This window comes from Desmodus rotundus, chromosome 4 (genome assembly GCF_022682495.2).
Source record: "Desmodus rotundus isolate HL8 chromosome 4, HLdesRot8A.1, whole genome shotgun sequence".
Taxonomy (NCBI): Eukaryota; Metazoa; Chordata; class Mammalia; order Chiroptera; family Phyllostomidae; genus Desmodus; species Desmodus rotundus.
Genome location: NC_071390.1, coordinates 93,139,595 through 93,163,594, shown reverse-complemented (window position 1 = coordinate 93,163,594; position 24,000 = coordinate 93,139,595). Strand labels below are relative to the sequence as shown.

Here is a 24,000-nt window from a genome sequence, read left to right as displayed (position 1 = left end):
CAGCCATTTTGTGTTTTCATGTCAAATGTCATGAAGATGAGCAAAGATACTACTCAGCCATATTTTATTTACATGACTACACACCACAAATAAAAAATCTGTTCAAATTCTAGCTTCTGGATTACACTCTCAGAATATTCAAATATGCATTTTCTGAATATTCAAACATACACTTTCAGAACTGAAAGAATTCTTGTCTTTTGCACAAAAGCCACTTCTAAGACATACGGTATAGAGGTGTGTGATTTCACTTACTTGCTTTCTTATGTAGTAACTTGTGAGTAGCCCAACTTCCTTTAAAACATTCCTAAAAGAGCAAACATGAAAATTAGTGTCAGACCTTCCTTAATTAGGAACATCTTAAGGAATGATGTATGTAAGAAATGGTTATTAAGAATTTCATTTGCAAAAAACAAATCTCTGACTTCACTAAATGCTGAGAAAAGTTCAAGAAATGACACCTGCTTAAAAATTCATTTCAAAAAGCAACCTAAACTTCACATTACTTCAAATAAGCAAGAAACATTAGCCTATACTGTAAATAGCAGTCACAGTTGACATTTCAATTTTACGTCACCAAATTATTTTGAAATATTTTTTTTTAAATCATGAGCCAATTAATTGTTTTTAAAAAAAGACAAGGAAAATGGTGCAGCCTCTTCCATCACTATAGCAGTTTGATTCTCAGTCACACCCACTTCGTTCACTACGTGCCCAAAGCCCTCCTAGGCGGCGCTCCAGGAAGGAAGTGACCGCGCCAAGTGTACCAACATGCCGCAGAGCCAGGCGGAGGGCCTGGCACATGGTAAAGCTTCTGTGAATACTTGCTGATTAATCAAATGGATGAGTGACTAGAAAGAGTAAGCTTTTCATTGAGGAAAGTATGCTCATGTAACGTACTCAAGACACCAGCAAGAAGTACTAAAATAGAAAAATAAGTCCAAGTAATAAATTGAATTAAAATAAATTCAAGTAATAAATATTATTTATGCTTTGATTTTTAGAGTTTCTCTGTCAAAGAATTTAAAATTACTCGTAAGAACAGTAGTTCCCCTTATTCCAGTTTCATTTTCTGAAGTTTCCGTTACCTATGGGCAATGGCAGTCCAAAAACGTTAAAAGAAAAATTCCAGAAATATACAATTTCTAAGTTTTAAATTGTGCTTCAGTGTGAGTAGCATGATGAGATCTTGTACAGTCCTGCCCAGGACATGAATCACTCCTTTGTCCAGCATATCTACATTTTATACACTGCCCACCTGTTATTATGTCCTCATCTCCTGCAGCAGTGAAGTCAAGAAAACCCAGGTCATATTTATTTCCTCCTACTATGATGTTAATAGAATCCAAGTGTATAAAAAGACATGCTAATTTTTTTTTCGTTCCTGAAGCTATAACTGAGTTCAGTCTTTTGGGGAGGATGTAAGGGTGGTGGGCAGGATAACAGGGACCCAAAGATGTCCATGTCCTAATCCTCAAAACCTGTGACTAGGTCAGGTTACTAGACAGTGAAGGGGAATTAGAGTTGCTAATCAGCTGACCTTGAGATGGGGAGATTATATTGTTTTATGTAAATGAGCCCCGTGTAATCACAAGTATCTTTAAAAAGGAACTTTAAAAAGGGGGAGGTAGGAGTCAGAGAAACATGTAATGATGAGAGCTGGGTCAGAGAGAGAATTACATTACTGGCTTTGAAGATGGAGGAAGGGGACCATGAGGCAAGGAATACAGGCAGCCTCTGGAAACTGAAAAGGGCAAGTAACAGATTTGCCCTGGAGGCTTTCTAGAGCCTCCAGAAAGGAATGCTGACCTGCCAACACCTGAGTTTAGCCCTGAGATCTGTGTCAGACTTCTGAGCTACAGAACTGTAAGATAATAAATCTGCTGCTTTAAGACATCAAGTGAGTGGTAATTTGTTATAGCAGCTACAGGAAGGAAAACAGTTATCCCTATTTGTTGTCAAATTGCAAAATCACTCACAACTGGTTTCTCTCCATCCCAGAATTATAGGAAATTGGTAGAAAAACAAATATTTATGCCATAAGAGAGAGCTATTATGATTAATTGAAAAGTCCCAAGAACTAAAAATAAGTGATTTCTTCAGTATTACCACATCTACTACAGAATAAGAAAGGAAAAGTCAATGTTGGTCTATAATATGAAGATAACCATATGCTACCATTTACTGAATAGGTGCACTATACACCAATATTTCATTTCATCCCCACAAAAATTCTGCAAGGCAGAGGACATTATCCCCATTTTACAAATGATAACACTGAAGCAGAAACAAGCGTGACAATCACACAACAGAACCATACCTGGCAGAACTAAGACTCAAACCCACATTACCACACTAGAAGTGATGCTTTCTAATTGCTTTACAGTGTGTGGATGGGTGAGTATGAGTGGGCGCGTGTATGCAATTCAAAGCATCAATTTAACACTAAACTTAGAACCAGAAAACATGGGTGTGAATAAGCTCTACCACGTATTAGCTATACCATTGTAAGCACTGAAATACTATCTTTAAATCTAGAAATTGGTTATTATTAACCATTCTCATGGATCCCTAGTTGCTTCACTGATAAAGTGGGGTTAATAGCTCCAGGAGAAGATAATATAGATTACAAGAAACAGTGTAAATAACCTACATGAAAGTAGTTGACAAAGTGTCTAGCACACAGCAAGTATCAATATATGGGAGCCCTTGACATCCCACCGCTTATCACTATGCCTGGAACTGAAAAGGTGTTCTCAATATATGTTGGAGAATGAACGAAGATTAATGCGATCACATGCACAAAAGCCTTCTAATTGTAGGTGGAAATGTAAACTGTGTTCATTACCGACTAGAACAGACTGCAGACTGACTACTCCATAGCCATTCTCCCTTTTCCTTAACACCAACAGAATTCTGCCAATGGAGTTGTAATGCACCCTGCTAAAAACATTCCCAATCTCCTTAATCGTATGGGTGGCCATGTGATCTAGTCTGGACAACGAAATGTAAGTCTAGTTGTTGGGTATGGCTTCTGGAAAGCGTCTTAGAAAACAGCACTATTTTCTACTCTTTGCCCTTTCCCTGGCTTCAAACAGGGAGATGCAGCCTGACAAAGCAACTAGCACATCCCAAGAGGCCTGGGTCCTGAATGACTTTGGGCAGAGACTGGAGTGATACAGTAGAGCCTCTGGAGGGAGCACAGCCCTGCCCCCACCTTGATTTACATTCAATGAAATTGATTTTGGACTTCCGGCTTTCAGAACTGTGACAGCATAAATCTGTTATGTTAAGCCACTCAGTTTGTAGTGATTTGTTACAGCAGCCATAGAAAACCAATACAGTAACTGACCAGACATCAGGGCACACTGGAAGAATGAATCCAATTAATGACTACACTAAAACAGGGTGAAGGGCTAATTACAGTCTTTCTGAAGCTTTTCTCACTTACATGTACTTATTTATGGAGTCAACTCCCAATTATTCATGGTAACTTACAAACGGGGCAAGCAAAGGTGGATAACTTACTTTAAGAAACCTAACTTCAGCCAGCAATTTCAACTTCTCTTCCTCTCCTTTCCCAGCGATTCCTCATCAGATACGACTGACAAAAAGGTTTTGGCACACTGGAATTTCACCCTGTTTTCCTTCTTCCAGGCTAGCCTGTGGCAAAGATGTTTATGGCAGTAAGACTATCAGCAAAGGAGAGATCAGAGATGGGGAAGAAAAGAAGTAAGAGAAAAGTTCAAAGTAGGTCCTAGAACCCCAGTTTAAGAGTCTGCCAGGCCAGGCAAAATCCCATGACAGCAGAATGTTAGGTGCTCCACTCCACTTCAAGGCCTTGACTCTAATGTTTCCTTAACACCACACTATCTGCATACCAACTACATCTGGTACAATTTCCAATCAATTTTCATTATGTCAGCTTAGACAAACCAACTGAATGTCTGCCTGCTAAGAAATATATAAGGTTAAGTGGTTTGCACATCTTAGGCACTGATAGTTAACACTGTAGCACCACTATGAACAGTCAGTCTTCCTTGAAAAAATCAAGGACTGATTCTTGGCCAAGCACATAAACTCCCTTACCTAAACTATTTGAACTGTTAGGTACGCACTAGCAAAGTGTGTACCCTTAGCCTGGCAATCCCTTTTCCTGCCATCACTGAAATTAGAATAAAAAGAAGCAGAAGAGCACAAAAAATGAATAAAAAAACCGTTAAGAACAATACAGAAGTAACATCTGGACAGAGCACAGTTAATGTAGATGAATTTTTAGACACTTTTCAGCTCCGCAAAGCCTATAATTCCATTTTACAAGTAATTATGGAAGAGATTACAAGTTCTTAGAAATTTTTTAATTACAGTAGGAATGAATATCTCAAAATAAAATTAGGAAAATCTCCCCCAAATGGTGAGCAGAATTACAAAAAGTTAAAAATAAAGAGATGGTATTTTGAAAACAAAGGATTAAACCAACAAGTCTAACATATGAATAACCACATTTCAGAAAGAAAATGGAGAGATTAGAAATAATGTAAAAGTTTTCCATAACTGAAAGACAGGAGTTTCCAGATGGAAAAGACCACCTAAGGATGAAAACCAACTTGCCCAAGACACACAGTATGAAAATTCATAATACCATGAACAAGAGAAGACCCAATAAGCCTACAGAGAAAAGGTAAGGAATAATATGCAAAAGACTGATTCTCAGTGGCATCAGACTTCCATAACATAAAAACTCTGAGAAAACCACTTGCAAACTAGAATTCTATATGCAGTCAAACTGAAATTCAGTGTCAGGGCATAGCAAAACATTTTCAGATATAAAGAATCTCAAATATTTACCTCCCACACAATCTTTCTCAAGAAGCTACTAGAGAAGATATTACATTAAACACAAGAATAAACCCAGAAAGAGGCCCTGGCTGGTGTAGCTCAGTGGATTGAGCATAGGCTGTGAACGAAAGGGTCGCCAGTTCGATTCCCAGTCAGGGCACATACCTGGGTTGTGGGCCAGGTCCCCAGGGAAGGCCATGTGAGAGGCAACCATACATTGATGTTTCTCTCCCTCTCTTTCTCCCTCCTTCCCCTCTATCTAAAAATAAATAAATAAAATCTTTAGAAAAAAGAAGAAGAAACCCAGAAAGGGGAAGATATGATATAGACAATACAACAGAGAAGTAAAGGGTATCTCTGGGATGATGCTTGAAAACAGATGTAACGATGATTACTATGCAGCAAGCCCAGGCAGCAAGTTCTGGCTGGAGGAAGTCAGATGGTTCCAATAGACATTTCCAAGATAAAACTGATTAAATGTCAAATGTGTTTTAAAAGTACTGAGAGGAGTTCTATACATCTGTGGAAGAGTTTGGGGATGAATCAGTAAGTAACCAAAGGAAACTGTTAAAAAAATGGGAAATAGGAAAGCGAGGAGGGAATTAATAAATTAGAAGCATTTAACTAGGTATGTGAAATAATTTGATCAACTAAAAAGTTAAAAAAATCATTTTAATTATGGACATTTTGCCTCTGTGACATTGAGACAGTAAACATCAATGCAATCAAGAAGCATTTAAATTACCTAACTGCAAATTAAGATTCAATATAATATAAAATATTTTTTTAAACAAGAGGTCTGTCCATAAAGTACCCAGCTGCACAATAAGGAAAAGAGAGACATTTATTGAAGAAGATACAGATATAAGAAACACTGTACATAGGACAATGACGCCTCAGTCCTCTTCAAATTAGGCACCTTGGGACTTCACACAGTTCTCCCAATTGCCATCAGCTGCCCCATCGTATTTTCTTGAATCTCACTGATGGTCTGAAATCTCTTCCCTTTCAAAGGTGATTTTAGTTTTGGGAAAAGCCAGAAGTCACAGGGTGCCCAAACTGGTCCGTACGGGAGCTGAGTCAGCCGGGTGATTAGATGTTTCACCAAAAACCTCTGCATAAGACATGATGCTTGAGTGGGCACATTATCATTATGAAGCTGCCAATCACCAGTTGCCCGTAGCTGCAGCCTTCTTAATCATCCGGACAGTTTCCACGGAGGAATGTTCAAGATTAACGCAAAATGTGATATAGATTCGTTGCTCTACTAACTCCGTCATTTTGATTGCAATGGCAACACAGTGCACATGCCCACTCAGTGGTGTCTACAACCCCCACTGACAAGTACAGTGAAGTCGTCATTGTTCACACATGCACATTTCAGACCACTCTCCTTGGCTGCCAGGTTACATCAATTCACACAAACCTTTCTCGTTATATTAACAATGGCTGGAATTTTTCTGGATAGACCTCGTATATATGCCCACTGCTAAATAATCCCCTTTTAAAAAGTTTATAGTATGAATGAATTATCTAAAAAAAAATCAATTAAGTAATATTAAAAGGAAAACACAGAATTTTAAAACTAGAAGAAATTTACATTTTTATAGATAATATGGGGAGGGAGAAGATGGCGGCTAAGTAGGTGGAGGCTGAGTCCACTTGCTCTAGTCCCCAACTCAGGTTCTCAGCTGATCTTACGACAAATAACCTTAACAACTAATGGAATCTTAGCTGCTATGAAGTTTTGAGCCAAGGAGTACAGAAGACACTTCACATTGGGTGTTAAGATTTTATACTATGAAGGGGAAATCCCCCATGAGTGGTGGTGCCTGTAGCTGTGGAGACTGCTAAGAAATCACAGCTCTGTGGCTCCCTCTAATTCCAGTCTTAGGGCAGAGGAGCCCCAGTCCCAAGCAGGGAGTCCACAGACCCAGGCCAGGAGTGACTTGGGATGACGTGCGAGGTTGGGGAGACCCAGACATGAACACTGTGAGCAGCTCATCATCCATAGCTACAGCGCCAAATGCCAACCAGGAGACTGTCAGAGAGAGAGGGGGGCTCTATCTGTGCCTGGGTCAGGCTGCGACCAGCTGCACCCAGGAGAAACTTCTGGCTTTTTGGAGAGGTGGTGGGCAGAAAACCAGACAGGGACTTGGTGCTGCAGCAGGTGTGCCACAGAAGGACTTTTTAAAAGGGGAGCTGAAGCATGCTGCACAGACACCCTGTGAGCAGCTGTCTTGCCAACAAAGGGAGAAGGCTAATTAAAAGTGCGGTTTGCTCTCACTGAATTCAGCTGGGCAGGGAGGTCAGAAAATTGCACAGCAAAGGGATTTCTGTCCAAGACCAACATGACTAGCAAGCTGGGGTCTACGCAAAATGGAGAGATCAAAACTGTGTCTCCTATGAGGACAGTGGGCTGGGTATTAGACGGGTAAGAGTTGAGCACTTGAGATTATTTACAGCCAGGCAGAACCCCTTTCTCCAACAGAAATCAAACTTCTGGGAAGGGAAGGACTACCCAGCCCCACCTGCTTAAGGATTGGCAGTACAGGCAGGAGAGGCTCAAGAACCCCATGCAGAATGCATATCCAGAGGAGAAAAGCAGGAAAAGAATGTCTGAAAAGAACTCATTTTGAACTTCTCTCAGGGAGACAAAATACACTGGTTCCTAGGGTCCTATTCCACTGAGGTCAGTAAGGCAGGAAGATCAGACATTGGTGCGACAAGGGGTAATCAGGACCCCGCCCAGCTTGGCTCTCACACAGAGCTGCCAACAATACCAAACAAGAAAGAGATGACCCTCTTACACAGGTTAGCCCCTCCTTTGCAACAGACAGTTAGTTCACCAGAAGCTATACATTACTGGGAATAAGCTGGGACAGACCACACGGGTGGTGCAGGGGCAGGACAACACAACCTAGTATCTTCCCAGAAGACTGAACGGTGCCAGGGGAGACCCAGGGGAGACCCAGGGGTCCCACCCACATAAGCACAATAGAAGCCCCCTCTAGTGGCAGGTGAAGGTGATATATGTGGTGCTGCTAGAAGTTGGATGACCCACCTCCAGATCTTGAGCTGATAAAAAGCCAGACACTGATGCAGAAGAAGACAAAAGGTAAACACCAAACTGCTGAGAATTCTACCTCATTCTTCTTCAGAATTTGCGTTATTTTTTGTCTCGCACAGCCCTTTATCGTAGAAATGTTAAAGGGCTATGCCCTCTAGTTGTAACTAAATCACTATTTTTTGTCTCTTATTTTTCATTCGTTTCATTTAGGCTTTATATATTTTTACATATTTTATTTTTATTTCAAATATTACTTACATAGTACTCTTCCCTTGTCTTACTCCATTTTGTGTTCCTCCAGCCCTTGTTTATTTGAGTTTGGAATTTTATTTCTTCCCTTTCTTAGCCTGGACTCTATTTCTTACTCTTATTATGGCTCCTCCCTCTCCTCTCAAAATCCTTTTCCTTTACTGTAGACATCTCAAATTCTCTTTTCTCTTTCTTATAATATTCTCTTCCTGCCTTTATTAATCTTTGCTCATCTGTCATTGTAATTGGCCTTCTTCACAGGTGATTTTTCTTCAACTTTGTTCCCACTGGTTCACTATTTTTTTAATTTTATTTCCAACCTCATATTATTCTTATTTATTTCAAACCTCTTCCCTTTTCTTACTCCATTTTCCATCACCTCCCTTTTTTTACATACGTTTTAAATTTTATTTTATCCCTTTCTTTACCTTGTTTCTACTCCCTACTCTTATTATTTCTCCTCCATCTTCCCTCTCAAAATCATTTTTCTTTCCTTTAGTCATCTCATTCTTTTTCCTTATCTTATAACATTCTTAATCTCTTTCCACCTTTATAAGTCTTTGCTCATTTGCTGTTGAAATTGCTAATGTGGTAGGGGGATATTTCCGCTGGTGTGGGTTTCATTGTCTGGGTAGTAGTGCTTTGTTAACCAGCACCTGCGCAGCAGCATACAAGATGTGGCGGGAATTGTGACTCTCAGTCAGCCAGCTGGAGTGGAGAACCCACCAATGAAATGAGCCATCAGTAATCAGTATGGAATTTCCTCAAAAAACTAAAAATGGAACTGTCTTTTGACCCAGCAATTCCATTGCTGGGGATATGCTCTAAGAATCCCAAATCACCAATTCAAAGGAATTTATGCACCCCTATATTTATAGTGGTGCTATTTACAATTGTCAAGTGCTGGAAACAGCCCAAGTGCCCATCAGTAAATGAGTGGATCAAAAAACTTTGAAACATCTGCACAATGGACTACTATGCAGAAGAAATAAGAGAAAAGAGAAAAGAGGAGAGAGGAGAGAGGAAAGGAAAGGAAAGAACTCCTACCCTTTGCCACAGCACTGATAGAACTGGAGAATGTTATGCTAATTGCAATAAGCCAGTCGGCAAAAGACAAATACCACATGATCTCACCTGTAAGAGGAACCTAATGAACAAAATAAACTAACAAACATACTAGAACCACAGGCATGGAAACATGGAACAGACAAACAGTGACCAGAGGGGAGAGGGGAGGGGGTAGTGGTGGAAAGAAGGGGAAGGGGCAAGTTAAAGAGCATGTATGAGTGACACATGGGCATGGACAACAGTGTGGGAACTGTCTGTGGGAGTGGGGAGTATGATGGCCAGAGGAGGCCAACGGGGGAAAAACTGGGACAACTGTAAGAGAAAAAAAAATTCCCCGCAAAAGAAGACAAAATTTGCCAAGTAGCCAATTTCCCACTCAACAGCAACTCTATTCCGCTGTCATGCATGTTATGTAATAATCGACACAGATTTTTAAAAATGCTATTTTATTAACAACACAGATGATTGTTAAAATGAATTTTATATTCTACAGACTATATAAATGCTAAAAGCTTGCTCATGACCTTAGGTAATACTATATATGTCCAGATATTTCAATGAAATTTGAGACTGGAAAGTGAACATCTTTAATGTGTAATGCTACCATCTAGGTTGAGTATCCATTTCACTGTACCAATTTCTGTAGTGTGATACTTAACTTTATTAGATCACTGAATCTTTTTATAATATTGGGAAAGAAACAGTTCCCTTCCAAAAAATACATTTACAAATAAACATGTTCTTACAATTCTATTTATTCATTTACTCATTCAAACACAGAGTACGCGGCACGACCACAGTACCCCGTGCTAGGTGCAGAGCATTCAGCAGTGAACAATACGGACCCATTCTAGACAAATACCACATGGCTAATTACACAATTAACTACATAGTTTGTAAGTCACGAGGGCTAAAAACAAAAAAATATGCAGTGCTATCAGGAGAGGGTAAAGACAAGAGCTACCAATACAGGCAGCGGTCAGATCATGTTAATGATTCTGGTCTATTCTAATAAAAACCGAAAGCCGTTAAAAGTATTTTAAACCAAAGAACAACCTGATAAAGACTTGAGTTCATGGCATCCCTGCCCTCCATCCATAATCCAATATTAAAGCTTCTTTTTCTAAATAATACACAGAATGGACTTGAAGAACTCCATAAAACTGGTTTTTAATACAAGCATTCCTTGCTTTACATAGTAGTGAGAACTATTAAAAATGACCAAGCAAGCTATAACCATAGAAAGCAATCTTCACAATCAATATAAAAAATTACAAATATAAAATACTGAAAGTCAACTATAACTGAAAAATAAAACTTTTAAAATTATAATTGGTGCATGACCTTTAAAAAGTTTTTTTTATCAAAACATTAAAAACTCCCTTACTGTCAATTACAAATATACCAGGAAGTGAAAAAAGGTAAAACTAATATTTGTTTAGTACATTGTAATTTAAAGTATTACAATATCTAGAATTAGAGTGTTTTATTTCTTTAAAAATTTATCAAGACTAGTTTGAACAATGTTTGCCTTCTTCACACCATATAACAGGAAACTGAATGAGCATCTTTTTTATGCTTAGTGAATTGTCATACTCCTGTCTAAATTTTATTTATTTTATTTATTTGGAACAACTTCCAAATTTTACACTTTCAATACATACTAGAATTCCTTTAATGTAAAATTTTTTGTTGCTGACACTTCCCCTGAGACACTGTCATCCTTGTCATCACAACCATTTTCCCCATTTGTGTCAAAAGTTTGCCTCACAGAGTTCCCCTGGCTGCATGTCCAGATGTGCATGGTGGGCAATAGCAATATTCCCATGGTCAGCTAATTCTTCTCCAATTCCATTTATGTTCGACTTAGATTTTATTCCAGCATTATCAGTTACCATTCGTTTGCTGCAGTCATCTTTGTTGGCCAATTCCTTCTTTCATTTATCAATTTTTGTAAAATGTCACCTATGTTTATCACTGGGTAGCAAGAAAGTAACACAAGTACAGCCTTTCCTGTCTGCATGAGAACTGACTGACAGATCAGAGTGACCAAGAAGTGGAATGATGCGGTCACTAATCAAGATGCACACCTGTGACTTTCCACAGCGGTGCAAGGACTAAAGAGCTGTTAATAAAAGCTTGTACTTTATGTAATTACTACATGTGGTTGAGAAACTGGTTTTGTTTAACTGAACTGTGGTAACTAAATTCATGCATATCAAAACTGCAAAATAAGATCTGCCTTTATGTAGTTGGCAACCCGACACAACCCATTTACAAAACTTTTCTAAATATGTTACGTGAACAAAATGCTTTTTTGCATCACCTAGCACCTTTTTTTACCCTCACAAAAGCTGACACATATTTCCTTAAAAAATAACATATATATCTTAATTGATTCATTTAGAGAACACAGAAGTTTACATACCAATTTTAATCAAGAAAGGAAGGAGAAGGAACTATCAGAGAAGAAAGGCAGCAGAAGCATTTAAAATGTTACAAACAGCCCTGGCTAGTGTGGGTCTGTAGACTGAGCTCCAGCCTACAAACCAAAGGGTCACTGGTTCAATTCCCAGTCAGGGCACATGCCTGGGTTGCAGGCCAGGTCCCTCCCTGGTGGAGGGCACTCGAGAGGCAATCACACATGGATGTTTCTCTCCCCCTCTTCTCCCTACCTTCCCCTCTGTCTAAAAATAAATAAAATCTTTAAAATTTTTTTTAAAAGTTATTATAAACAATGAGTATCTTCGTCTAATTGTAACACTACAGAAATTGCATTGCCCACTTATTGCTAAGAATAACTTATAATTCATAAAAAATTTATAAGTAGAAACAACTCACAACCCACATTATTTTTTAAAACATTCCATTTCAAAACTGAATTGAGGGCAGTGGCTAAAATCACGGACTTTGAGGTCAGACAGGCTTGTACTCTAGCTTGGTCACATTAACTGTAAGACACTGGGGGAAAAAAATCTTCCTATCTCTAAGTTCTGCTTTCTTCAACTGTAATTAGAAAAAACTACTGTGTAAAACGTGTGGCCGACATTAAAGTGCTCAATTCTAATTATCATCAACTTCATTATTTTAAGCATTTTAAATTATTAATATTTATCTTTAACATGTGTGTAAATCCAGGCCCAAATTCTTGGCTTATGAAAACTTAAGACAATTAGGCAGCTAGTGATTACTGTGGGCATTGTACCCTGCTAGCATCACACTGCCCACAGAAGCCTCACATTGGGGAGGGAGATGCAAGAGCCCAGAAGAACCTGAGGTTCAAATGACACCATGAACCTCTTTTGTTCTCTGTGATGGTCTGTAAGTTGGCTGGGGAGGTCATTTCACAGAGAACAAAAGAGGCTCATGGTGTATTTCGGCACAACCTGTGACCAATCTTTGACAGAATAATAAGTTATGCAGACACAAGGGCAACCCCTAGAAAACCACGCTTTTTCTTAAAAAGAAAAAAATTACATAAATGTAAAATGAGAACAGACATCAGTATCCACACTGCATAGGAACAAAAGTCAGATTTACAGATCTGGCTATAAAAACTAAAAACTATAAAATGTGAACAGAATGCAGGGAGCAGCTATTTGAGGACTCTGGAAAGTGAACAAGAGCAGGCAGGTTAGGGAAGACCAAAAATCTGATGTAGTATTCCTACCCTCCACCACCCAATCACCAAGGTCAACACAAAAGTGACCAACCACCAGGGCATAAACTCAAGAGCACTCCAGGAGAAACCCTCTAATGCTGGCTCATGAAACAGGAAAGGGAACTCCAGTGCTGATAGGGTACATATATCCACGTTCTTTTCTCTTCTCTATCCACACTCTAGACCCCAAGCTTGTAGATCCATGAGCTTGTAGGAGCCAAAATTCTTTAAAAAGAGGCATTTTTTTCTCTTATGGGTGAAGCTGTGGTCCAGAGAGGGTGGGGCCAGCCCCACTGCTTCTTTCTCTGTGCCCTCCTGTCATTTAGCCCCAGACAGGCAATCATGGAAGTGTGCAGCAGAGCAAGTAACTAAACCCCAGCTTTCTGGCCCGAGGACCAAAGATGACGATTCCCAATGAACCATACGGTACCAAGGAAGCAGCTCCAGAAAGTAACCCCATAAAGCTGAATAATACAAAATACAGATGTTTGTGAGAAGAGAACTAATAGATGCAGATATCATCCAGGTCTCAAACCAAGCACTGGGGCAGATCTGAATTACACTGCAAAGGCTTTGAAAACTCAATTGACATTGAATCCACAGCCCTAAGAAGGCAGGTTAGAACTTGCAGCCTGAATCTAACCAGATTAATAGCCTGCTAAAATAAAAATATCAACATTCTGCACAGGATTTAAACAAGACTCAAGATCTCATAATATTCAAAATATCCAGGATACAGCCTAAAATTATTCAGCATATAAACAACCAAGAAAATTTCAACTTACAAGGGAGGTGAGTCAACAGACACTGATGCTGGCATTCACAATGTCGGCATTAGCTAAAAAAACTATAAAACAGCTATTATTAAAATGGCCCAATAAACAATAAGGAATATTCTTAAAACCAATGGAAAAAGAGAAAATATTGGCAAAGAAGATAAACCAAATAAAAAAATTTTAATTGAAAAATACAATAGATAAAATTAAAAACTACATAGCCCTTGGCTGGTGTGGCTCAGTGGACTGAGTGCCAGCCTGAGAACTAAAGGGTAAAGGGTTCCAGTCTAGGACGCATGCCTGGGTTGTTTGCCAGGTTCCCAGTAGGGGGCGCATGAGAGGCAACCATACATTGATGTTTCTCTCCCTCTCTTTCTCCCTCCCTTCCCCTTGCTCTAAAAATAAACCAGTAACATCTTTTTTTTTTTTTTTTTTAAGTGACAGAAGTGGAAGGGGAAAGAGAAAAATCCACAAAATATTGTTGGCAACAAAAATCAACATCCATTCATGATAAAAATTCAGGGAACTAGATGAGAATTTCCTAAACTTGATAAAGACAAGCTCCAAAAACTCTACAGGTTGCAATCACATTTAATGTGAAAAACACAATGCTTTCTCCCTAAGGAACCAGACAAGGATTTCCACTCTTAACATTCCTGTTTCAACATTACACCGTAAATCTTACAATACAACCAGGCAAGAATGTAAGTTAAAAAGACATAGACTGGAAAGGAATAAAACTTTCTCCATTCAAAGATGACATAATTATCTATATAAAAATACTAAGGGAAATAAAAGCTTCCCAATCTAACATATCAGTTTAGCAAGGTCACAAATACATGATCAACACACAAAAATATACTTTATTTTTCTATACTGGCACTGTATAATTGAACAATTACACAAAACAATGCCATTTACAATCACTCCTCCCAAAATTAAATACATTTTAGAAATTAAATATATTAAATAAATAAATATGAATTTTTAAAAGCATGTACAGGAGCTGTATGCTAAAAATTAAAAAGCAATGATTTAAGAAATCAAATAAACCTAAACAAATAGAGATATCCTGTCTTCATGCAATGGAAGACTAAAACATAGAAAAAAATGTCAGTTCTCCCCAAGTTCATTTGTAAGTTATAAGTAAATCAATCAAAATAATTAGAGGACTTTTTTAGATTTAGAAAAGAATGATTCTAAAATTTATATGAAAAGACAAACAACCTGGAGGGGTGGGGAGAAAATGCAGACAACTGTAATTGAACAATAATTTAAAAAAAAAGAAGAAGAAGAAAAGAAAAGGCAAACAACCAAGATGAGCTAAAACAATTTTGAAAAAATGAAATTGGAGGAATCTTATACTTTTTCTTATATTAAAGAAATATTTTTTTCTATTTCTACTCTTAAATAATGTTACTAGGGACTAGTGTTGAATCTTATCAAATTATTTTAATCATCTACAAAAGCAATTACATTTTTTTGTATCTGATGTATTATATTAATAGTTTTCTGAAATAAACTAGCTGCCAGAGGTTGATTATTCTTTTATATATATATACTGCATAATGCAACTTAGTGATATTTGTTTTACCAAGCTGTGGTCTTTATATGTCTAAATATGTATTGCTAGATATTTTAAATCAGAGTTTTCTTGCTGACCTTTCTTCCCTTTCCTTTCTACCTGAGTTTCACTATTACTATCAACCCTTATTATTAAGTGTTATTACCAACCCTTATCTAACCCTTCCAATATAAAATTGGGAAGAAGCCATTACTTCCGTTTCAGAGTCTTGTTTCAAAAATAAAAATAGTCCTGTCATCTTCTTAATGAGTAAAAGCACCAGATGGCGAGTATCTGTAGAGAAACATTCCCATCAGCCTGGGTTAGCAGGATTGTCACCTTCCATTACGGATAACAGCCTGTCGTGCCACCACTCAACATCTGTTAGTGGGAACTACCACTGGTTCAGAGCCTTTTTATGTCAAACACCTTCTGTGTGTATTGTATCATTCAGACTTCACACTAATCCTAGGAACTGGATATTATACTCCCACTTTACCAATAACTAAAGCAAGGAAGGGTTAAATAATTTGACAGCTCACACAGCTATTAGGTGGCAGAGCTGGAATATAAGGTTCTTTGGATCCAAAGTTCACACTTTCTCCAGACAGCTACAAGGCTCACTGGGCAGTGCTCTGAAAAAGCAACAGCTCAGTAAAGGGGATAAGATACAGATCTGCACTGCTCCCACCCCCAATACCTTGCCCTATGCATCTCTTCCATTTGGCTGTCGCTTAGTTGTAGCCTTTATAATAAACCAGTAAAAATAAAAAACAAAAACAACCTAGCAGCAGAGAGGGGAGAGATGAAAAAGCGATGAGATCAAAGTAAAATGAGACAGATTTAAGAAAAAGAATAAATTAAAATTTTTAACTTAAATTTAAAAAAATATAAATATGAAAAATATATAAACACTTAAGAACTGAAAAAAGAATAAAGTCAGCCCTGGCCAGGTAGCTCAGTTGGTTAGAACGTGGTCTCAATACGCCAAAGTTGTGGGTCTCCAGTCAGGGCACATATAAGAAGCAACCAATGGATGCATCAATAAGTGGAACAACAAATTGATGTTTCTCTCTCCCTCCCTCTCATGCTCTCCCTCTCTCAAAAAACAAACAAGACAGGATAAAGTCAAAGGGGGAGAAAAAAAGAGGCTGGTCTCAAGCAGAATCATATTTACCATTTAATAAACAAACAATTTACAAAAGATTAATGTTTTCTCCTGAATCTCACTGATGTTCTGAAATCTCTTCTCTTTCAAAGGCGATAAAAAGATTAATGTTTTCATTCACAGAGCTTATATTATTGTATATTCTCTTAACAGTAATTATTTCTTTATTAGATACTGTAGTAACCCATGTTATCAAACTCAGGAGAACAGTATGTTTCTTATTAAATTCTGCTGAATATGCTGATTAAGAGATGTACCTTGTACCTTAGAAACTCCTGGGGCTACACAGTGATCACTCCTGAGAAATTAGAGATAAATTGTGGGGGTAGGGGAGGCAAGTGCACCCCTTGCTTTAAGTTCTTGGCAACTAATATGTATTACCTTTTTTAATAAAAAAATATTAAAACAAGTTATTTTAGAAGACCTACTACACAGAAGAAAGAGGATGGAATACGGTGACATTTATTTTCAAGGAAATGTCCTTTTAAGAGGATACAGGCACATTTTTTTAAGCTCTAAAGATACTACAACTAACAATTAGTGTGGTTTCATAACTGTAAGACTTGGTTGTTTCTATTTTAAAATTATCAAATTACTGAAGGCTTAACAGTTGCCAAAAGCAATCAATATTAAATAAGTTCTCAATATGTAAAAAGCATTCCTGAATGACAGTTTACTACATTTAAAAGTACCTATTTTGGGTCCAAACTAAGGTATTCCATATAAAATTCCTATTTAGTATCTTTTACCATTATTGATATATGTAACTCTAAAGTAATACCAAAGTTATTTCTAACTAAAGGGCATAAAGTATAAAACTGCCACCCATATGTGGTTTCAAATTAGAAACAAATGCTTTATAATCCCAGGGAAAAAATTCTTTCTTAAAATGCTATTTTTCAAAGCAATTTTCCATAGTTTAGCAAAATGCAGGAATCAGGGGATACTATATAAGAGAAGGTAAAGGAAAACCCCCAAGGATGTGAGATGATCCCTTACCCTTACAAAAAAAATAAAACTCTGTACAGAAGAGCTAGAACTCGCCTAGTCCAGGCTGGAGAGGTCAGAGACTCCTTCAAGAACACGAAATGAAGTAATAGAATACTGAGTATGTTTAAACATACCAGGAAGAGATTTACAAAACCAAAGGAAGGGCTGGGGTAAATTAAAGATAAGAATGTAGAAAGCTAAGTAAAGGAGTTGCACAGGAAAGGAAAAGTAGTCACAATGTACTTAACAGATAACACTTATATTTATACAGTGCCTACCATAGGCTGGCCACTATTATAATTCGTTATGTATATTAACTCTTCACCCTATGAAGTAAGTACTATTTATATACCCATTTTATAGATGAGAAAACTTAGACGAACAGATGTTAAATGACTTGCCCAAGGTCACACAGCTGTTACTGGTAAATATCACACAGCTGTTACTGGTAAATAGACTACATGACTCCTTTGTCAAAACCATTTACAAGTCAGAAGACAGGCATATGGCAGTTAAGTAAAATAACTGAATCCTCATCTTTCCATTCAAGAAGTCTAGAGAGGGGCTTTCGGTCAAGATGGAGGCACAGGTAGACACACTGTGCCTCCTCACACAACCAAAAAGACAACAACAAATTTAAAAACAAAAAACAACCAGAACTGAGAGAAAATCAAACTGTATGGAAGTCCGACAACCAAGGAGATAAAGAAAAAACACTCATCCAGACAGGTAGGAGGGTCTGAGATGGGCAGCCAGGCCCAGTGGACTTTCTGCAAGGCAGCAGCTGGCAGAGCTGGCAATCCCATATCCATGTGCACATAAACCAGGAGGAACAACTGGGTTCCAGCAGGGAAATGAAGCCTCAAACCTCTGACTGAAAACACCTGTGGGGGTTGAGGCGGAAACTCCTCAGGAGAAACTCCCAGCCTCCCAGGAGAGTTCATTGCAGAGACCCACAGGGTCCTAGAACATACACAAACCCACCCACCCAGAAATCAGCACCAGAAGGGCCCAGTTTGCTTGTGGGTAGTGGGGGAAGTGACTGAAAGCTGGCAGAGAGCACAGCAAGCAGCACTGTTCCCTCTGGGACCCCTCCGGCACATAAAATGTCACAACTCAGAGATGTGGGTTGCCCCGCCCTGGTGAACACCTAAGGCTCCGCCCCCTATATGTAACAGGTGTGCAAAGACAAAAAAAAAAAAAAAAGGCCCAAATGAAAGAACAGATCAAAGCTCCAGAAAAAATACAACTAAGCGATGAAGAGATAGCCAACCTATCAGATGCACAGTTCAAAACACTGGTAATCAGGATGCTCTAGGAACTCACTGGGTACTTCAACAGCATAAAATAGACCCAGGCAGCAATGAACGTTGCATTATGTGAAATAAAGAAAAATCTACAGGGAATCAACAGTGACAAGAAGGAAACCAGGACTCAAATCCAGGGTTTGGAGCAGAAGGAAGAAAGAAACATTCAACCAGAACAGAATGAAGAAACAAGAATTCAAAAGAATGAGGAGAGGCTTAGAAACCTCCAGGACATCTTTCAATGTTCCAACATCCGAATCACAGGGGTGCAAGAAGGAGAAGAGGAAGAGCAACAAATTGAAGACTTATTTGAACAAATAATGAAGGAGAACTTCCCTCATCTGGCAATGGAAATAGACTTCCAGGGAGTCCAGGAAGCTCAGAGAGTCCCAAAGAAGCTGGACCCAAGGAGGAACACACCAAGGCACATCATAATTCCATTAGCCAAGATTAAACAGAAGGAGAGAATCTTAAAAGCAGCAAGAGAAAAGGAGACAGTTACCTACAAAGGAGTTCCCATAAGACTGTCAGCTGATTTCTCAAAAGAGACCTTACAGGCAAGAAGGGGCTGGCAAGAAGTATTCCAAGTCATGAAAGGCAAGGACCTACATTTCAAGATTCCTCTATCCGGCAAAGATTCATTTAGAATGCAAGGGCAGATAAAGTGCTTCTCAGATCAGGTCATGTTAAAGAAGTTCATCATCACCATATTATATGAAATGTTAAAGAGACTTATCTAAGAAAAAGAAGATCAAAGATATGAACATTAAAATGACAACAAACTCACAACTATTAACAACCAAACTTAAAATAAAAACAAAAACAAACTAAGCAAACAACTAGAACAGGAACAGAACCACAGAAATGGAGATCACAATGGAGGGTTATCAACAGGGGAGTGGGAAAGGGAGAGAGGGGGGAAAGGTACAGAGAATAAATAGCATAAATGATAGGTGGAAAAGACAGGGGGAGGTTAAGAATAGTATAGGAAATGGAGAAGCTGAAGAACTTATATGTATGACCCATGGACATGAACTAAAGTGGGGGAATTCGGGGGGGAGAGGGTATGCAGGATGGAGGGGAATAAAGGAGGGAAATGGAACAACTGTAATAGCATAATCAATAAAATATATATATTTTTTAAAAGTAGTCTAGAGAGAAGCCCTAAAACTAAATTATCATGGCATGGCAATTGTAATCATGTTATTTAGAAATATAGAATTAAATGCCAAAATACTCTGTTAAATGTTAAAACAAAGATAAGCTCTAGGAACATAATGTACACCATGATGGCTACAATTAATACACTGTCTTATATTTAAAAGTTGCTAAGAGAATAAACCTTCAAAAAGTTCTCATCACAAGGGAAAAAAATGTAACTATGTGAGGTGTTGGATATTAAGTAAACTTACTGTGGTAATCATTTCACAATATATATACATACTCCCATATCAAATCATTATGCATACTGTATACCTTTAATTTATACAATGTTATATGTCAATTATTTCTCAATAAAACTGGGGGGGGAATGTCAAAAGAGATGACCTGGTATAGGGGTGTGAGGATTATAGAATATTTGACACTTAATTCATGTGCATGTCTTTTCAAGAATCAAAACCATATTTAAAAAATTACTATTAGTATACTCTCTAAAATAAATGTACAGAAAATATATATTAAGGTTCATTTCCTACTGCCATTTTCTGGCTACATGAAGATTCCATCTAAAAAAATTGTTTCTTATTCCAACTTAAGGCATCTTGTCATTGAAGCAAATACTATCCCAATTAATATAGCAGTAAGGTAATGGATGTGCTGTTTACAGTTCCCTGCTCATTAAGTAATCCCCATGTGGCCAAAACACACAGCCCACCTCTTTCAACCTCTTCCCTGGGCAACAAGAGCCTTCTGGTATACTAGGCTTGACAGACAGACATCCAGAGAGACAATCAGACTACTCCTTTCTTTCCGGTCAATCGCATTACCCTGCCAACACTGCTGTCTTCAGTGGCCCACCCCTTACAGCGGGTGTGCCTACACATTCACCAATATTGTTCCTAGTTTCTCCACTCAGAAGGTAATGTCACTTACAGCATGGCAACAGCCAGAACCCAATCATCAAATGTTTCTCAATTTTAAATAAACAAAGACTTTTCTAATTGCAAATGTGTGCCATCTGGAGTATATCAGAGTAGGTTCCAAACACTTTTCTTTTTACCCTTCTTGATCACAGAACTCCGGTAAAAAGAAATCTAAAGCAATCTGCAGTATTTAAAAAAGAAAAAAAGAGCTGTTCTGAGACAGGAGCAGAGAGCTGATGCCATTGTCACTTGCACACATCCAAATGCATAATTGAAACCGGATACACTTAAATAACTAGATGTCCTTCTCCATTCACACCTTACCTTCCTTCAAGAGTACAGAAGATAACAATAACTGATTTTAAATACCATCTTCTCCGTTACCTCCTGTCCCCCAGGGAAAAATGACCCTTTAGTGTCACTGCCTCTACACTTCAGTTAATAATCTATTCCATTGTAATCTCTACTGTTGATTTGATTTTCTCAGTTAAGCGTTCAACAAACTAAAAGCAGGGTAAGTTTTTTAAAGGCACTGTATTTCAAAACCCTTCTCCATTCTCACTTCTTGGTGGGCAGAGTAAAAACCCAGAATAATGCGTAAAGACCAGCATTTAGGACACACCCTAAGCAGTCATGGAAAATTATTTTCATATCTATTCTGAGAAGTCGTAAGCTGTGGACCAATTACCAAATTTAAAAATAATCATCCTTGATCTTGATTCTACTTTAGCAAAGAACACTTTCAATAAGATTAAGAACACAGTCCTGAAAAAGAATATGCTTTACGTTTTTCAGACTACTTGGTATTACTCTGTCCAACGTCAATTCTTCTCCCAACTGTATTTTCAATGTAGTCATCATCAACTAACATTCTGAAATTCCGCACACTCACTGAAGTAACTCTCCAAATAGCCTTGTTTTCCTTAGAGGATTTCATGATGCTTATACTGGATTCAGGAAACTTACATCAAATCCCAGCTTTTTAATAAGAGGATTAATAGGATTGTTCTCATTAAAGCAACTAGGGAACTGTCTCACAAAACGGCTTAGTTAGCTAATGGCTTATATTTCAAGGTATAAGAGGATTCAATTAAGTGAGTAAACCAAAATTCTCACCTGCATAAGGATATCCACCTTCCTTTTATTTGCTGAGGCCATGAAGCAACCAGTTCTAGGTCTTCAAAATCACTGACAACATAAAGAAGATTCCCAAATCTAGTAAGTCTTGAAGACAACACTGTTCCTTCCCTAAACCACAGTCTCACTCTTTTTCTTTACCTATTCACTGTAAGACTAGAATGACTCAAAACCCTGAGTGACTATCCATTCCCAGAGGAATAAACTCTGACTCCTTAACTGGGCAATCCTTCCCTCCTTATCTCAGGGGAAAACAAACAAACAAAAAAAGTACCAACCTAACTAAACTAGATTTAGAGTTCCCCAGACAAACACCACACTTTCCTTTGCACAAACTGGTCTATCTGCTCCTCACACTCTGCTTTCCATCTGTATCCTCAGAAGCTTTACCTGCCCCTTCAGGTCTATTTCAAATGCTGCCTTCTCCATAAAGTGCCCACACCACACACAACTTGAACCCAAGCCTAACAGGTCACATGTATTTATTTGGTACTCCTTGAGAGCACTTTGTCTACCTGCCTTATTCTCCACCTATTTAATAGGTCCAAAGCACTGCCTATTGATTACCCTTTATAAATAGTAGGTAAAACTTTCATTTTCACCCCAAGAGAACACACTTTACAGCCAACAACAGGCATCTACCAATTTTAGGAGCTGATATGGGGCAGTGTACTTCTCAGTCTTGGCGACGTATTAGAATCACCTGGAAAGCTTTTCTTTAAAAATACACATGCGATTCCTTCCTCAAATTAAGTTCAAATTTTTGAGGATAAGCTATGTAGGTGATTCTTATTTATTTTCAGGACTGTGAATTACTGGAGAGTGAAAAAGTATCTCCAGAGTTAAGCGATCTGTATTTTCATTTCACCACCAGAACAAGTCATTTCCCACTCTGTTTTAGGCCCTACTGACTTGCCCAACTACCAACACAGCTTCCCAACGGGTTTCCTTACCTCCATCCTCTTCTCTCCCTAATCTTTTCTTATTCCAACCATCCTACAAGTAGTTACTAGAATTAACATTAAATGGTTTTCATAATGTGACCACCTACCCACTTCTATCCCCTTAAGAACCTATTATTTTCCCTTTTCCACCACCTCAAAACTAAAACAAATTTATGTCGATGAGGGTATGAGGAAATGGGCACAACATACAATGTTAGTGAGTATGCTGAATGGTCAACTGGTACTGAAAAGGTTACAGGTTATCAAAAATAGCATGCATGTAAATACTTAATACATAAAAACATATACCAGGTGTGACAAAAGTAGGTTTACAGTTGTTCATGAATAATACAATAATTAATTAATATTAATACAAGAGTAAACTGTGTTTTGCATACTCACAACTGTAAACCTCTTGCCCTACCCTGTATACTCACTCAAAAACATACTTTGACCCAGTAACTCCACTTCCAGAAATTTAACCAAAGGAATAATCTGACAAATGAACAAAGATGTATGCAAATTTAATGCTCACTGCAGTACTTAGAATTGTGAAAAATTAAAGAGAATTTAGATATCCATCAATATAAAATGGGTTAGATAAATTATGATTCAACCACGTAGGTGAATTTTATAGCCATTAAAAGTAATGGAATTAACCTTACATATGGACCTACAAAACCTACAATGGTTTAGGTTTTAGAAAAGCAAATTAAGAGGAAAACTGAAAAATCTAAATAACAGAAATTAACGCACTCTAAAACATAGCCAATGGGGTCAAAGACAAAGACACAATGGAAATTAGAGAAGACATAGAGACAAATGAAAACAAAATACGAAACATACTACACAAATACCAAAATTAATGGAATGCAGCAAAAAGAACGCTAGAGGGAAGTTTATAGCTATAAACACCTACATTAAAAAAGATCTCAAATTAAAAACCTAACGTTATACCTCAAGGACATAGAAAAATAAAAAACTAAATCTAAAACTAGCACTCTTTAGTGATGATAACACTGAGCAAAGTTGAAATAGAAGAAACTACCTCAATATAATAAAAGCCACATATGGAAAGCTGACAGCTAACACTACAGTCAATGCTAAAAGAGTGAAAGCTTTCCCTTTTAAGACCAGGAACTA

General features: G+C 37.9%; 1 protein-coding gene across 2 annotated transcripts in view; it reads right to left on the bottom strand.

The window, feature by feature from the left end:
- Positions 1–24,000, bottom strand: part of METAP1 (methionyl aminopeptidase 1) — a 79,236-nt gene that overhangs the window by 36,419 nt on the left and 18,817 nt on the right. Inside the window, exon 2 of one of the 2 annotated variants that reach the window (XM_024574871.4) lies at positions 256–307. The exons of the other annotated variant lie outside the window; for it this stretch is intronic. Within the exon in view, the coding sequence (XP_024430639.1) occupies positions 256–307 (52 nt within the window). The remainder of the gene's footprint in view (positions 1–255; positions 308–24,000) is intronic. 2 annotated transcript variants of the gene reach the window in all.